The sequence below is a fragment of the Puma concolor genome, chromosome D1 (assembly GCF_028749965.1).
Source record: "Puma concolor isolate L17-30 chromosome D1, mPumCon1.1.hap2, whole genome shotgun sequence".
Taxonomy (NCBI): Eukaryota; Metazoa; Chordata; class Mammalia; order Carnivora; family Felidae; genus Puma; species Puma concolor.
Window position 1 is genome coordinate 60400017 of NC_141676.1, and position 17282 is coordinate 60417298.

Genomic DNA, 17282 nt, shown 5'->3' on the forward strand with positions numbered 1-17282 from the left:
CTCCATGTACTTTGGAATAATTGACTTTACCACTCAGCTTCCTCCTTTCCAGAGAGTAACATGTGGATAAGGCAAATCAGGGCATTACATTCTCCTGGCCACAGTTTAGGGATGGGCACATGCCCCAGATGGAGACAACAGCAACAGGGTGAGACTTTTAATAAGATCGTCGGAAGAGATAGCATGTGCCTCTTTTCTGCTGGGGCTATAAGCAGGAAGGATGATATAAGCCTGGAACTGCTGGGAGCCAACACACAGAACATGAGAACGAAGCCAACACAGTAGAAAACAGCTGAGGGATGGAGAGATACTCTAGATTCAGTAATGCCTGTAGCCAGAACTACTCTAGGACTTAAAGTGAACCCCAAACTTTCATTATTCCTTAAACCATTTCATCCATCCATCCATCCATCCATCCATCCATCCATCCCCACACACCCACACATTCCTAACTGGTACAAATAGGATTTTTAAAAATCCTTTTTACTGGCATTTTTTAAGTAATAAATTTTATTTTTTAGAGCACTTTTAGGTTCAAACTGTATAAAAAGTTCCCACATACCTCCAGTCCTACCCAGCCCCATGCCTCTCATATATGATCAACATCCCACACCAGAGTAGTACATTTGTTACAAGTGATGAACCTACACTGATGTGTCATTATCACCTAATGCCTAAAGGTTACGTAAGTGTTCACCCCTGGTGGTGTACATTCTATGGGTTTTGACAAATGTGTAATGATGTGTATCCACCATTACAGCACCTTTTTACTTTTTATTGAGGTATAAACTACATAAAGGATACAATCTTACACGTATAGCTTGATAAGCTTTTACTTAGGCCTATCTATTCATGTAACCCCTACCCAGATCAAGATCTAGAACATTCATAGTTCCACGGTTCCTACCTGCTCCAAGTAGTTGCTCCTCTAAAGTTATTTACTATCCAGACTTCTAGCACTATAGATTACTTTTGCTGCTTTTGAACTTTATATAAATGGAATCTCACAGTTTGACTGCAGCCTCTTAGCCTCTTAGCAGCCTGATTCTGCTATCACAATGGGAAGAGACTGGGGGTTTGGGGAGGAAGTAATGAATATGTTTTGCCATGTGAGAGAGAGATGAATTGTGACCAGGAGTGACTATGGCAGATGATGTTTTTCAAAAATGACCACAGGGGCGCCTGGGTGGCGCAGTCGGTTAAGCGTCCGACTTCAGCCAGGTCACGATCTCGCGGTCTGTGAGTTCGAGCCCCGCGTCGGGCTCTGGGCTGATGGCTCAGAGCCTGGAGCCTGTTTCCGATTCTGTGTCTCCCTCTCTCTCTGCCCCTCGCCCGTTCATGCTCTGTCTCTCTCTGTCCCAAAAATAAATAAACGTTGAAAAAAAAATTTAAAAAAAAAAAAAAAAAAAAAAAAAAAAAAAAAAAATGACCACAGTAGTATTTCTGGTTCCATGTGTTCTTTCAGAACTCTACCACTCTTCTGGTAGGTTCCCCTTGAACCTGGGTGGGCTTGACTGTTCCAATCAAGAGTACTGCAGAAATAATGGCATGGCTTCCATAGTTTGATGACAAAAACTTCCAGTTTTCTTTTGTCTCTTTTCTCTCTAGTCACTTGCCTTGGAATCTGGCCACATGTTGTAAGGAAGCATAGGCCACATGGAGATGCCACACACTGATGTTTCTGCTGACAATCCCAGCAAAGATTCCAGGCAACATCAATTGCTGGTCATATGAATGAATGAGACCTCAGATGATTCCAGATTTTAGCCATTAAACTGTCCCAGTGGACTCCAGAGGAGTGGAGATGAACTGTGTTCTTAAGCCCTACCAATCTGAAGATCTGTGAGCAAAAATAAATTGTATAAGCTATAGCAATGCTTTGTTATGCAACCACAAATAACCAGAACTCTGTAATATCTGTGTGTTCCTGGGAAGAGTCTTGTGATATTTGACATTGCACAAATTATTTTTCTCTCTAGGCCCTGGTTTCCTCAGCTATGAAATGGACAATTAGTATACCATGGGAATGTTGTGAAGTTTAAACGAGACAACGCACACAGGTGCTTTTTATAATGGAATTTCAATAAATGCTACTTAATATTATTTCAACTTACTTCCATCAAGTTGTCCTAGATTTGCTGCTTTGTATAAATTCCTAAAACCTGATTTTGTACACACACACACACACACACACACACCCACACACACGAACAGATAGGCACATTGCAACTTTACAGCTTCCACACTGCTCTCTCCCATCACTTATGTTGTGAGGATGCTCAAGCAGCCTTATAGGGAGGTCCACAGAGTAAGAAACAGACCTCTTCCCTCACTAACTTACCAACCATGTGAACAAGCTACAGTAAAACCTCACTGGATTGTGAGTTGTTCTGCAAGTGTTCTGCAAGATGAGCAAACATTTCTAATAAATTTTAAGTTGATAAACAAGTGATGTCTTGCAATACGAGTAGTACATGACGCTGAATGTCACATGCATCACATGAGCACAACTGAGCCAATGATTCTTCTCTCTCTCTCTCTGCAGGATTGTGGGTTATCATCTCCCATGCTTGGATGCTCAGTCTCAGGCCATGGTGTTTGGCAGAAACCAGTGATTTTTCAGAACGTTGGAAGGTGCCCACAACTGGTACTGGTGTATTTTTTGTCACTTCAAAGCACCTATGGACAGTCCTTTGCCTTTCTGTACACGAGTAAGCTTAAGAATGCTTCGCTTCGTTGTAGGTCAGGCTGCCTGCAGATATAGACCCTTTCCTCTGCTGCCTTATTGCCAATTACATTATATGACAAGAGTTTATTAATATTTTACTGTAATCAACATCCAGGTGAGCATATACAATGGCCCCCAGGCAGAAAAAGATTCCATTGAGCCAAGACATAGCAGTGATTCTGCTAGTGATACTGAAAGTCGTCCTACACAATAATCCTCCTCTCTCATCTCCCTGACACCAGCCACAAAGGTTTTCAAAGGTAAGTGCAGGTTTTTATTTTTCTTTATTATTTCGTTTTATATAACAGTATTGTAATCATTTTTATATGGATATTTTTTGGTTATAGAACGAATCATCCGAGTTTCCATTATTTCTTATGGGGGAAATTTGCTTAGATATACAAGTGCTTTGGATTAGAAGCACATTTCTGGAATGAATTATGCTTGCAAACCACGTTTTTACTGTACCTAGGAAGCTGATCCTTTAGCCCCAGTCTTCAGATGATAGCTGTCCTAGCTGACATCATGAATGCAACCTCTTAGAGATTCCAAGCCAGAATCAGCTAACTTGATTCCCACAGAAACTGCAAAACCTGTATGAAAGTAAAACAACAACAACAACCACAACCACCAAAACCTTATTTTGTTTTAAAGCCACGGTTTGGGATAATTTCTTATGTACCAATAGTTAACAGCTACATCAACAGCTGTATCAGCTACAATAGTTAATAGCTACATCAACATGGGGAGGATTATAGGGGAGAAACTGATCCAAGGTAGAGGGCTGTTTTAGGGTCTATGTGGAAGGACAGAGACAGCTGAATGAAGTTGGAAGTGCCAATGAGACAGAGTTTGAATGGTCACAGGGCCCTGCATAGAAAGAGAAGAAAATAGAGCTAGAGGAGGGAACAAACCTGGAACTGGTAGACTGTAAACTGTAGATTTCACTGAAGTTGAAGAACAGGTTTGGTGAGGGTAAAGGAGTAAAAAAACTCTGGAATAAAAGAAGGTCTTGTTTAGAAGGTGGAATACCTTAGTTACTGATTTCAGAGGTGGAATAGTTCTGGAGAACAAAGCACAGGATCAAAGAAATGGGTGGTTGAATGGCAGTGCTGGGGGAAGGTTTTTAAAATCTTTCTGGTGAGGACAAGGGCAGAAGGGACAACAGGGCAACACAAGCTGATGATAGCAGACTTAAAAAGCTTCTCCCTAAAAAAATCCCATCATCCCTAGAGAGATGGAATGACAGTTGAATGGAGTTTGCAGGGTTTGAAAGCCTCACTGCAAGGGTAGCCAGTCTGGAAGTTGGTAGTTACAAGGTGAGGAGAATACCATCCTTTCCTTCTGGTTCAAGATATTGAAGATGGGGATAGAAGGAAGAACTCCATTTGCAAGGGCTTCAAGAGAACAGTTAACTTTAGGACAATATCAGATTTTTGGCAAGATAAAGAAGTGATGGCAGTGCTCTAGGAAAATATTAGGTATGCAAGGAAATTTCTTTGCATTGGCATGGTTTGCTTGTAAAAAAGCTGGAACTTTACTACCCTATTGGCAACTGGGAACCACTGGAAAGTCTTATGCCGGCGACTGACATGGTGAGCTTTGAATTTTTGTAAGCTCACCCTGACAGCAGTGGCAGTATGATAGACGTACTAGGCAAGGAGTGAAGAGAGGTGCTTTCGGAAAAATAGGGCTGGGAAAAAGTCCACTCCACACAGGTGATGAGGCCTCACCATCATCCCACTAAAACAATGGGGCCAGCTATTTAGGAAGTAGAGACTACAGCGTTTAATGGACAATGAGGGAGAGTTGTCAGTTGACGAGGCAGTGTCCCGATCTTTCACCTCCTTTCTGAGCTGTTCAAAGCACTTCTGATCTTCTGATAGATTATTTTGATGATAATGGTGAAATCCCACCTTCTCCAGTATAGCACTACAAAACTTGAATGGTGGATGGTAGGCCCCTTGAAGAAGTTTGTTTCAAGAAACCTGCTTGGTCAATAGTGGAATAAAGTTGGAGACAGATAGTGTACTCCAATACATCTCCCCAGACTAGAGGTAGTTATGTCTAGTAGGACAGTAAGTCTTGGTTTTTCTTTTGTGGAATTGGAGGATGGCTCTCATTTTATTTATCACACATTTCGTGGACTCAAAGTGCAAAGTGCCTTAACTTGAAATCATGGCTCTGCTGCTAACTAGTGTGTTGTCTTGGGGAAACTACTTAATGTCTCTGTGCCTCAGTTTCTTCATCCGTAAAATGGTAATAGTATTCTCCAAAGGGTTTTGTGGAGACTAAACAAGTTAATGTATAAAACAGTATCTGGGGGGTGCCTGGGTGGCACAGTCGGTTAAGTGTCCGACTTCAGCCAGGTCACGATCTCGCGGTCCGTGAGTTCGAGCCCTGCGTCGGGCTCTGGGCTGATGGCTCAGAGCCTGGAGCCTGTTTCAGATTCTGTGTCTCCCTCTCTCTCTGCCCCTCCCCCGTTCATGCTCTGTCTCTCTCTGTCCCAAAAATAAATAAACGTTGAAAAAAAAATTTTAAAAAAATAAAAAATAAAAAATAAAACAGTATCTGGAACAGAGAAAGCCCTGGAGAAGTATTAGCTATTATTTTTATGTGCTAGGTACTAGAGTGCAAAGATCTCTCCTTGAAGAGCCCATTGTCTAGTCAGATTTTCAAACAAATGACCATAAATCAAATGTTCTGAATTTTGTAATACAATGTGTAGAAGCAGAGGCAGGAATGCCTGTCTTAGAAGGAAAAGTCAGGGGCAGGATAAGCTTCTTGAGGGTGAAGTATGACTCTGACCCTTAAGGAAGAGAATTTAATATTGGGAATATTCGGGAATATGGAGCAATCAGAGGCAGTACGGGGAAGGCAGATTCTGGTCACAAAATACAAATATAGTTAGGAAGAAAGGGAGGATGTGTGGAAGATTGAGAGTTTGTTAGAAATATAGAATCTTAGAACCTATCCAGAAACACTCAAGATGCATTTTAACAAGATCCTCAGGGGTTCCTACTGAACACGAAAGTTTGAGAACCACTAGTCTAGAGCATACACTGGAGTCAAGCTGCTTATGTTTAAGTCCTGGCTTTACCATTTATTTATAATGTGTGACTCTAGGCAAGCTATTTAACCTCCTTTCTCTGCCTCAGTTTTCTCATTTGTAATTAGACATAATAGTTTCTACCTCATAAAATTTTAAGGACTAAATGAATTAGTATGTGAGACGCTTACAGCAATACTTAACATTAAGTAAGCATAGGAGTAAGCTATAATTCTTGACTTATATGCTACTGATTGTGGTCAGTGCCAGTTTTATAAGCAGCCTGGCTTTCCACTTCCACTCCATTACCCGTCACCTTGACATTTATTGTATAGAAGACACTTGGAAGTCAGAAGACCTGGGGTTAAAAAGCCCAGCTCCCTTCAATTCCTAGCTTTGTGAAATTGGGTGAGTTCATCAATTTCTGTGTTTTCCTCATTCATAGTGTGTGTGTGTATGGGGGGGGGGGGGTAGGGAAGATCTAAACTATATCTACCTCAGATACTATAAGGCTCAAATCAAAGAAAGTATGTTAAACAACAAAATATTTAAAAGTTTCTTTTACCATCTTTCCAAAAGTTGAGTCATTGACCTGAAAACAGGTGGCACCTAAATTTACTGGGAAATAGATGGAAGAGAACGCATTACAAGATGAGGGAGAAGAGGGCCTGGAGGTCATCTGTCCCACTTCATGACTTTCTGGAGGGGCAGGCTTGGGTTTCAACAAAAACAATTTTCTGGGACCTTACAGAGTATTTTTAGCTAATGAGTAAACAGTAGTAAGAAACTTAAATGCTGTTATTTATTTTCTCTTCCTAATCTACTGCTCCATTCAAGGATATGACCAGTCTCACACGTTTGCACAAAGGTTCGCAATCCACAAATAACTCTTCCCTACTTTGTGTATCACAATATCCCCATAGGGTGGTATCAACCCCATTTTACAAGAAAACTTTGTCAATACCAGAAAGCATATTAAAAACCCCCTTTGACTTGGGCATTTTTACCAGACCCGAGATTTCCCAAAGTACACAATTTAGGAGGAAGGGCAATCACAACACTTGATTGACTCTTCAACAATACCAAGCACTGGTTTCGGTTTTATGGCCGCGAGTAACTACACACTGGGCCCCCTTTCTCATACGTGTAATAGGGGCAACAATACCTTCGTCCCACAATTGTTCTGTGATTAAATAAGAACAAAGGCTGAAGGATGAACCTACCACGTCGTAGGGCCTCTAACAAATACCTTCTCCTTCTTGCCTTTGACAGCTAAAGCACGAGATATCACTATCATTCCCACTTCACACGTGGAGAGAGACCCGAAGTGAAGAACGCTCGGGTTCCACTTCTCCACGGGCAACTCGGCAACCGCCAGCCTGGGCTCTGGCAATCGCAACGTCCGCTATGTCGGTTCTCGTAGCGTGGATTCTCTCTCCTTGACTTGCGTCTGGTGGGGGCTGTGGAGGCCGCTGACAATTGCTCCCATGACTCTGAGGAATCCGATCCTAATCCTCAACAGCGCTTCAGGGACAAAGCTGCTTTCCTACCGTCCCTAACCTCGCCTAGAGTAAAGGTCGCGGCAAAGCCCCAACTCCAGCTACCGACGCCATCTTGGCCTCTACGTGTGACGCCACACGTAGCAGAGAGCGCAGCCGATTGGTTGGGAGACGGCAGCTGGAGGAGAGGCGCGCGAAGCCGGAGAAGGAGGGTATGGAGGAGAAGCCAGGGAAACTACAATCCCGGCCTTCCTTGCGCCTGCGACAGCATACCGACAGCGAAAGAGGAGGGAGTTGGGTCGGGACCACAACTCCCAGCACCTCCCGCGATGTCTCTTCTTTCCTTTCAAAACGCGGAGGAAAAGAGGGACTGGGAGAATGGAAGCCTTCTGGAGCCTGTTCTCCGAAAGGCGGGAAAGGCGAACTACACCTCCCGACTGGCAGCGCGCGGCTGCGCCTGCGCCCTGATGCCTGTCGCCATCTTGCCCCTTCTGAGGCACCGCAAACAAACCCAATTCCTGGTGTTCCCTAGTCTTGGCGGAGGAGCCTTTTAGATGAGCCCCGAAAGGCCGGGCAGGTGGGTGACTCTCGGACAGGGTGCCGGGAAGAGCTGGCAGGTTAGCCGGGCTGGAGGAGCGCCGGGCCAAGCATTTGGTCCCCGGCTTGGGGCGCCCAGCCCCATCCTCCGTTGTCTCCTAACGGGATCGTGGGGCTCCCTGAGGTGGGCTGAGGGGGACTTTGGCAGGCCTGGTGCTGGGATCCTGGGGGTCCAGCTCTGGGCGCCTCCCGGTGAGTCTCGGTCGTCTGCCTGGCTGTCCGCGCGCCTAGTTTCTCTCCGTTGTCCTCTCCGCTGAGGAGGGAGCGAGGCGCTGATGCCGACCGTGGCCCCTGACACCGGCTACTGGTCCTGAAGGGCTTGGGTAGTGGGCTTGACATTGGGGCTGGCGCTGAGCGGCACCAGTGAGGAGGGTGGGCGGGCTGCTCTTGTTGTGGTGCTGTGAGAGCGTGCGTGTTTGGGGAGGGGGCGGGGCGGGCTTGCCTCCTTGACACTTGAGTGGGGGAAGGATTACACGAGATCCCGGCTGCCGGAGCGGGCTCCCGCTACTGCTGCTTAGATTTCCAGTGCGCTGCGTCCCCGCGGTGGGGTGCGCTGGCGGGGACGCGTCGGGATGCCGTGACGTGGTGCTTGTTCGGGCGGTCGCCGGCCGCCTCCAAGATCCTGTCGGGAGGCGGGGACTGGCTTGTGGAGGGAGCGGATTCCTTTGGCTCTGCCCCTTCTTCCTCCTCCCCACCCCTTTTCTTTATGTCATCCTGCCGGCTGGGGCGCGCAGTCCAGTTCTCCTAGCTCTGGGTTGGTTCGTAGCTGAGAGGACTATGGGAAGTCGGAGCGGGGGGGGGGGGGGGGACGGTCAACTCCGGGCGCAGAGTTGGAGTTAGCAGCTCCAGTGCCTGGAACGGGATATAGCAGTTATTACGGTTCGGTGCCTGACTCCTCAGCTGGGGAGTGAGCTCGCTCATTCATTCATTCATTCACTCACTCACTCACTCACTCACTCATTCATTCATTCTACTCTTCTCTGTCTTCATTCACTTACTTAACCAATATTTACAGTGGATCTGCTGTGTGCTAAGCAGGTATTGTTCAAGCCCTCAGCGCTAAGTTGTCTTTTTATCCTCTGAACCAGGCAATTCCCAGTACAAAGTAAATTCCTGACATCTGAAATTTTGGTAAATGATTGTCTAAGGACTTCTGGGTGTAAACTCATCGTTCATTGTTCAGACTTGAGAAGACAGTTTTTGAAGTTCCATTAGCCCTTGTAACGAGCTGGCAGCTTTATGTATTTTCTCTCTTGTAAGTCTTGAATGAGAAAGCCAACAGAAATCAAGTGACTTGCCCAAATCAAGTAGTAGCACCTATTTATTAAACAACATGCCAGCCACTGTGGTTAAGAACTTCACATACTGTTCTTTAATCCTCATGACGAATTGGATGATAATACCTTTGTTTTCCAGATGGGGAAAACTTTTGCTCAGATAGGCCCCTTCACCCAGGATCGCACAGCCAGTGAGTTGAAGGCTAGAACTAGAACCTAGAGGTGTCTGACCCTAAAGCCTGTGCTCTTTCCAGTGTCTTATGCCGGAATAATAAGCTCCGGAATGGCTGTTCAGTTCTTCATTTGTCAAAAGTTGAAAACTGTGGTGGTGAAATAGGATTGTTCTTACTGGTTTTACTTCTTAGGGTGTGGATCTCCAGGCAAGTGGCCTTTTGAATGTACTTTGTTAATTTGATTTTTGTTTTGTTTTGTTTTGTTTTGTTAGGGAAGACAAGCTCTTTGGGGCTACCAAAAAGAAGCAGCAATGCCTGTTGTGTGGCCAACCCTTTTGGATCTCAGCAGGGATGAATGCAAAAGGATTCTTCGAAAATTGGGTACGGTTTTCATTTTTGATGTTTTATGACTTTCTATAATACTTTTCTCTCTCTTTTTTTTTTTTTTGTCATGGCTGTTTGCCTGGATGTCCTATCTCATGCTGTGTTAGAAATTTTTTGGAGGTGTATTCCCCATCTTACTCGTTATTTCCCCAGTGCCTAGCATAGTGCTCTGTACTTGGTAGATGCATGAACCATAATAATAAAAATAGTAGCTAAGAGTTCTCGAGGGGTACTGGGCTGTTTTGAGGTTTTTACTCTTTCAGCATCTCATTTAATCACTCAAATGGAAAAGGTAGGGTTTGTTTTGTTTTGTTTTTTTGTCTGTTTCCATTTTACAGATGACAGAACTGAAGCTTAGAGCCCAAGGTGATGCTGGAGTCAGGATTGTAACCCAGGGAATATGACTCCAATATCACTTTAGCATACTTTTAACCTTCCTGAATGTATGTGTGAATTACATACTGTTTCTAAATTCTAAGTAAATGTTAGCTATGCTGACTTCTCTAAATTATATTTTACTGTCAGTAATAAGACATTCTTTGTATTTATAATTAATTATTTTGAGCTTTTTTTCCTTTAGAGCAGCCTTTCTCAACTAGCATTTTAGGGAGAGAATTAAGTACTAATGCTGAGCCTAATCCATTGTATGTAATGAACTAACTTATGCATTTAGAATTGTAATCGTTATGTACTGTTCTTGGGAAAATTGAGAAAAAGAGTTACTCGAATTATTTTCTGTATTCTGTGGTTCAGATGAGGATCCTTGGCTGAGAACTGCCGCCTTAGCCTGTAAGGTCCAAGAAGGACCTTGTTGTCTTCTTACATCGTTGCAGGCTAGCACATAGTAGATGTTCATCAAATGAAAAAATTATTTGAAAAAAGAACATTAAATGTTTTGGAAGTGGATATGAGTTATTTGGATATCTGTAATTTTGAAGGGTAAAGTGTGGGCTTTGATTTCAGAGAGACCTGGGGTCTTTGCTTATCACTGATGACCCGCAAGATCAATTTATTTAATCTCCATAAATCTGTTGACATTTTTGTAAAAGAAGCATAATAATATCTGCCTCAGATTTGTTATGTGGATTAGTTGTATATAAAAGGGGCCTATCACAGTGCTTGACATCTGAGGGTATAGTGTTTTAGAGCAGTTGCTTTCAGACGTTAATGTAGTTGCAGGTGAATCTTCAAAGGAGATTTTTGTTGGGAATTCCTGTATGTAAATCTGAATCATAGCTGCCCTGGCGCTGCCTGCTAGTAACATTTACCCTTTTTATTTTCCCTCAGAGCACTATGAGGATTTCTCTTATTTTAAACTACCTTTTTGCATTGTATTTTAGCATGTTTAGAGAGTTTTTTGAGGCAATCATTCTTTTATCATATTTTTCCTTTAACCTTACATCCAACTTTTAGTACTAATTTGAGGATGATTTTCTACATACTTACATGCAATTGCTATAATTTGCTAGCTACCATTTATAAAGTTGGACTTGTATTAGTTTCATAGCTAAAATAATTGCGGAGGAACAGATCCCAAGTATAGTAGATTGGTTTAGAGTTTTTGGGCTTTTGGGGCCTTGAGTCAAGAGATTATGTTTAAATATAAAAATGGTAACCTTTAAGTCTAAATTTATCTTTAACTTTAGCCAGAGCTGTGTGGGTACTGTTGCTAGAGAGCTGTTTCTGTACAAAAGAAAACAGCCTTCCTGCAGGGTAATGTCGTCTTCAATGACCCTTCACTTTGGGAGGTGAGCCTTGGTAGTGATTTGCAGAAAGACTTCCTCCCCACCCGTTGGCCTATTATCATAACAATGAAACCTTTGAATTGCCTTCAAATAGTAGCTCTAGGTCCAAAGTTTAGAGAAAGTACTGTATTTAGGAATTAACTTAAAATATTTTAAGAATTAGGTTTGTCCTTCCAAAAATAGTTATAAATCATATAACATAAAATGTTAAACATTGAGATTTTACTTAAATAAAAAGAAACTGGGATAGAGAATTTTTTTATGATACGTTGAACAGACCAGTAATAGATAAATGCTTCCTTCCCTCCTTCTAGCCTGCTTTTCCTCTGCCTTATTTTTTTTAAAACCATTCCTGAGCTACAACTCCAACTTGGGGCTTTACGGACTATGTTGTTTATGACTGATTTGTTTAAATGGAATGGGTTGAGGACTTTATAAAAGTGGTTTGGCGAATCTTTTTGTTTTCTGTGGTGTTTGCATATATTTATGTATCATTAGAGTTAGCACTACAGTAGAATGGCACCAAAAATAATGCCAGAAATTCAACTAAGTTTGATATTTGTCAGGATCTGAGGATACCCATCAAAATGGAAATCAAATGTGAAGGAGGTTGGGAAGCCAGTGAAGGTTCTTTACAATGAGTGAATTTCTGGAGGAGGGAGGAAGTGCCTCAAATCGCGTACCTATGATAACTGTTGTCTGAGTCCCAGTTTTGTGTGAGGTTGCCACCTCATACTTTTGTCTGTGATTTTTTAGTTAGACTTGGAATGACACTTGAAATGTCAAAAATCTTTGCCACATTTCTTTAGTTAATTTCACTCTTTTTGAAGTAGTATCTTGATCACCATAAACTGCATAGGCCAAAAGTGAACTTTTTCTTTGTCCTCATGCCACTTCCTCTCTCTGACCTCTCCATTTCTTTGTATGGTATTGCCCTTCTCCTAAATATCTTGCAGACTGTAAAACTTGGTTCTTTTCCTTCTGCTGTTATTTCCACATTCAGTCAATTACAGAGTCCTATCAAATAAAAGCATTTTAGCCTGGAATTAGAGGCTTAGTCTGGCCCCAAACTACTTTTCCATTTTTATCTTTCTTTATTCCTGTGTATGTATCTCTTGTTGGATTTTAATTACCTTGAAGATAGGCACTTTGTTTTATTTATGTAATCATTTTCCATGGTACCTTGTAATAGTAGTCATGTGCAATTAATAGTTTGGTTTGAATTAATGACTGTCCGAGTACAGACATGTTTTTACTTTCCCTAGAGTAAAACTCTGAAAATGGTCACTGACTGTTATTGGAAGTTTGATGTCTATATGAGATATTATTTGCTTTTACTCTTCCTATTCCTTTTGCACATTTGCATTTTTTCTCCTCTGCTTGCTTAGAGCACACTTCTGATTAAAGCTTATGCTTCTAGATCAGATGATGTGTTTCCCCTCTGTGCTTTTACCACTGTATTATAAACTGTATCATGATTGTCTGATGACTTGTTTCACTGTAGCTTTATTCTAAGGTTAATTCCTTGAAGGTAGAATTTAGCATACTATCTGATATCTATAATAGGACTCAGTACTGATTTGTTGAATAAAATATTCCATAAATGAGGCATAAGCTTTTAGTATAGTGATTTCTTAGTTGGTTATCCCCAGTGCCTTTCTGAACTCTACTTTGGGTCATGATAAAAGCTGAAATACACGTTTCCTGTGACTAAGTATTTTCTTCACTTCTCCAGAATGGGAAAGCTTTTTCCTTCCAGAGAGACCCCATGAAACATCTACATAGTATTCAGCATAGATTGAATATACAGGGTGTTTACACATGGGATAATTCAGTTGGACCAGACATTTCTGTTTAATATAGTCAACTCACTTACTCTACTATATAAAGGTCTTTTTTTGATTGTCAGAACTATGAATAACATGAACTGAATGAGGCTATTAGTTTATTATTGGTGTAGTACTTAGGATGCAGATATGCATGCCTTTATTATTTGGGTGTCCGGCATTAGGAAGTAGTAAATACTAACTAGTAGCAACTTGAATTGAGTAAGAAGATAAATGTAGTTTGGACACTTATTTCCCATCATTCAGTTTTGCTCAGGTATACTCGTCTCATAGTTTAAGACAACTATTTTATTATTATTTTTGATGCTATGGATGCTGCGGGTTTTTCTTTCATTTTGTGTGTGTGTGTTTACTTATTTTTGAGAGACAGAGAACAAGCGTGAGCAGGGGAGGGGTGAGGGTGGGGGACAAAGGATCTGAAGCAGGCTGTGCACTGACAGTAGAGAGAGCTCAATACAGGGCTTGAACTCACAAACTGCAAGATCATGACCTGAGCCAAAGTCGACACTTAACACACTTAACCGATTGAGCGAATTCTGAATTCTGTCACGTGGTTGTATTCAACGGGTAGCTTAGATGGTTGACTGGGCTCAGCTGAGATGGCTGGGCCTGTCTCTCCATGTGGCTTTTCATCCTGGGCTTCTTTGCATCTTGGTTATCTCAAGGTAGCAAGGCCCTGTGGGCAAATGCGTATTGAGCTTCTGTTTGCATCAGGTATGCTGATGTTCCACTGGCCAAGGCAAGGCACATGCCAAGCCCAGAGTCAGTGTGGGAGAGGACTATACAAAGTAGTACAACTTCCATGGAGTGTGCTGGGAGGCAGGCATGGCTTATTGGGAGCCAATGAGGAGTTTTTGGTTGGATATCTTATTTTGTCTTTCTAAAAAAAATTTTTTTTAACATTTATTCATTTTTTGAGAGAGTTAGAGAGACAGAGACAGAGCATGAGCAGGGAAGGGACAGAGAGAGAGGGAGACACAGAATCTGAAGCAGGCTCCAGGCTCTGAGCTGTCAGTACAGAGCCCGATGTGGGGCTCGAACTCACAAACCGTGAGATCATGACCCAAGCCGAAGTCGGTTGCTCAACCAACTGAGCCATCGAGGTGCCCCATATATATTTTTTTCATGTTTGTTTATTTTTGAGAGAGGGAGAGAGAGATAGAGCAGGGGAGGGGCAGAGAGAGAAGGGAGACATAGAATCTGAAGCAGGCTCCAGGCTCTGACCTGTGAGCACAGAGCCTGATGCGGGGCTCGAACCCATGAATTGTGAGATCATGACCTGAGCTGAAGTCAGATGCTTAACTGATTGAGCCACCCAGGCGCCCTTGTCTTTTTTTTTTTTTTTTTTTTAAATTTGTATATTTTGAGACAGAGACCGAGGAAGAGTAGGGGAAGGGGCAGAGAGAGAAAATCCCAAGCAGGCACCATTCCCAGTTTAAGGCTTGATCTCACAACCTTGAGATCACAGCTTGAGGACCAGGAGATCATGACCTGAGATGATATCAAGAGTCTAACCAGTGTCAGAGATTGACAGTTTCATTTCATAATGATGTTGTTGTGGAAAAATAGTGAAACGAAACTGTCTGGCATTAGGGTTCAGTGTATTATATCCTTGTTGCTATAAGAGCAACTCATGTTTCCTAACTTGCCTTAGTCATTTTGATAGTAGATGCAGAGGATCTTAGATCTGGAAGATAACTTCAGAGTCTCTTCTAGATAAAGAAATTGAGGTTCAGAGATGAGAAGAGACTTGTCCAAGGTCACACAACTAGTGAGTGAGTGGTAGTGCTGGAGCCAGAATCTGGTCATTTGACTCTTGTTCTAGGAGTTTTTCTACTGGACAGTGCTCATGGTCTTCTCAACCCCAGGAGGGAGGTAGAATGTAGTTTGAATTTCAGGCAGGCCTAAGGAATTGTTTTAAGGATTGGTCAGTGTAGGTACCTGTCAGTAAAGCTAAAAATTTATCTTATCAGCCTTACATCACTTGGAGCCTATTCCTAATTGTTGGTAGTATCTGAGTTAAGTGTTCTTCAGTGATAATGTGCAAGATAGTATTTACCATTGGATTTTTCTACCTAAGCATCTTATATATGTGACTTCTGTGAGATAATAACAACAGCAAAAAAAAATACAAACGTTATAAAAGCCACATTTTAATCTACGTTCTTAGATAGGATTTTTGAGAGGAATTTTAAAAATTTTGCATATTGATTTTTTTTTATTGATTTCTAGGTTTTTTGCCCTGAAGTTTCACTATATGTAGCCATAGTTTTAAAATATTGAAGGCCTATCTTGATAAAATAATTTTCTTCTTCTAGAATTGGAGGCATATGCTGGAGTTATCAGTGCACTTCGGGCACAGGGGGATCTCACCAAGGAAAAGAAAGATCTTCTTGGAGAACTCTCAAAAGTTCTTAGGTAAATTATCATAAAAATTTGTGAGACATGACTCTAGAAATTTCATTTTGAGGGGTTTTAGTACTTTTTACTCTCAAGTTGAAGACAGAGTTATTCAAGTTGTTGGTGCTTAGGTATCCCATCCAGTTGTGGAGGCTTTGTTACAGAGAGTTATGTAATTTATCATTTATTCTATAAACAGAAAGGGTTTAAGGCAGACAGTTTTAGGTTTGGGTCACCTGGGAAGGGGAGGTAGTTTTGACCTGGGTGAAGGAAAGAAGGGTTGGTAGCAACAAGATCTGAAGACCTAGAGTGGCCCAGTGGCATTTGTTGGGAGGGAAGAAGGAGACTTCTTAGTTGTTGTCTTAATTTAGAGAAATGGGTGGTTTTATATAGTCATAGCCCTAATGATAGTTTACCCCCTAGCTTCCTGCTAGAATGGCACTTTAAACTTGTTAAAAAAATTCTAGTGAATGGAATTCTTAGATACTTGTCTTGATCCATTCTGACATCTTGAGTTTTTTCAGAAAATACTCTGTTTTAATGGAAGTTACCTTTCTACATATAAAACCATTTTGTCCTATTCTTTTTTTAAATGAAAATAGGGAAGAGGCTTTTCCTATATTTAGCTGCCATTAATTTAGGGATTTAAATTTAATTTAAGTGAAATCCTTAATCTTACTGTCTTCATGTTTAACAATTTATATATTTTCTGTTTGTTGTTTATATTTCCTCGTAAATCTGCTTTCTAGCCCTTTAAATATTTTAACCCATGTTATGGATTTAGTTTAAGCAGCAAAGATTACAATTGAAGAGTGATACTCATTTTATCGAGTATTTATGAATGGAATGGGGATAACTTTTTTTTCACTTGTTTAGTGTTAACCTTACATGTATTTAATCAGAGTCAATATAAGCGCATTTTTACCGTAATGGTAACGTGAGGTAGAAGACATACAGGTGAAGTGTTGAGTAATAAGGGAGTAATGTCCTGGTGTCAAATTTCATAGCATATAGCCACCGGAAAAAGATAGCTTATCCTGCCACTTTTGTTTCTTTATTATATTCACTGAACATAAAATTCACTGAATATATTCACTGAACATAGCATATAGCCACCGGAAAAAGATAGCTTATCCTGCCACTTTTGTTTCTTTATTATATTTACTAAACATAAAATTATAGACTCTTAAGCTTTAGAACAAACTTAAGAAGACTTCTTCCAAGTGCCAGAATCCTCTTAGTAACCACGATTAGGGGTCATTCAGTGGCTGTTTGCGTATTTAGATAACAGGAACCTCTGCTAATCTTGAACATGGTCTGACATTTCTGAGTTTTGGAAGTAATGACTTGATATCAAGCTGATTTGTCTTCCTTTGATTCCTAATTTGCAACTAATCCTGCAGTTACACCGAATCATTATGAACCCTTGCTTGTGATTTTAATTGAAGCATCTGAAGGTGTATATTAGGCCCCTGTCTATATCTTTTCACAAATCAATCTTGTCCCCCCTCTTCCCCAAGCAGAATGTTGACTTAGAACATTAATAAAAGTATAGAAAAGAGCTGCCTGCTTGGCAGAGTTCT

The 17282-nt window shown here is 41.5% G+C and overlaps 1 protein-coding gene and 1 long non-coding RNA gene across 16 annotated transcripts in view; one reads left to right on the forward strand and one right to left on the reverse strand.

The window, feature by feature from the left end:
- Window positions 1-1421: 1421 nt before the first annotated feature.
- Window positions 1422-7805, reverse strand: LOC147576766 (uncharacterized). Of its 2 annotated transcripts, none has more exons than XR_015241098.1 (2): window positions 7001-7805; window positions 1422-1840 (listed from the first exon to the last, which is right to left on the reverse strand). It is a non-coding gene; the product is annotated as an uncharacterized LOC147576766 (long non-coding RNA). The 2 variants fall into 2 exon arrangements; XR_015241099.1 differs by lacking the exon at window positions 7001-7805 and adding an exon at window positions 3197-5045.
- Window positions 7647-17282, forward strand: part of EMSY (EMSY transcriptional repressor, BRCA2 interacting) — a 102016-nt gene continuing 92380 nt past the window's right edge. For 3 of the 14 annotated variants that reach the window (XM_086678354.1, XM_086678363.1, XM_086678358.1), the window contains exons 1-3: window positions 7650-7853; window positions 9596-9704; window positions 15618-15717. In XM_086678354.1, coding sequence (XP_086534480.1) covers window positions 9635-9704; window positions 15618-15717 — 170 coding nt within the window. In that variant the 5' untranslated portion in view covers window positions 7650-7853; window positions 9596-9634. Of the gene's footprint in view, window positions 7854-9595; window positions 9705-15617; window positions 15718-17282 lie in introns of all 14 variants that reach the window. The other 11 variants (XM_025928449.2, XM_086678360.1, XM_086678356.1 and 8 more) reach the window with 7 other exon arrangements.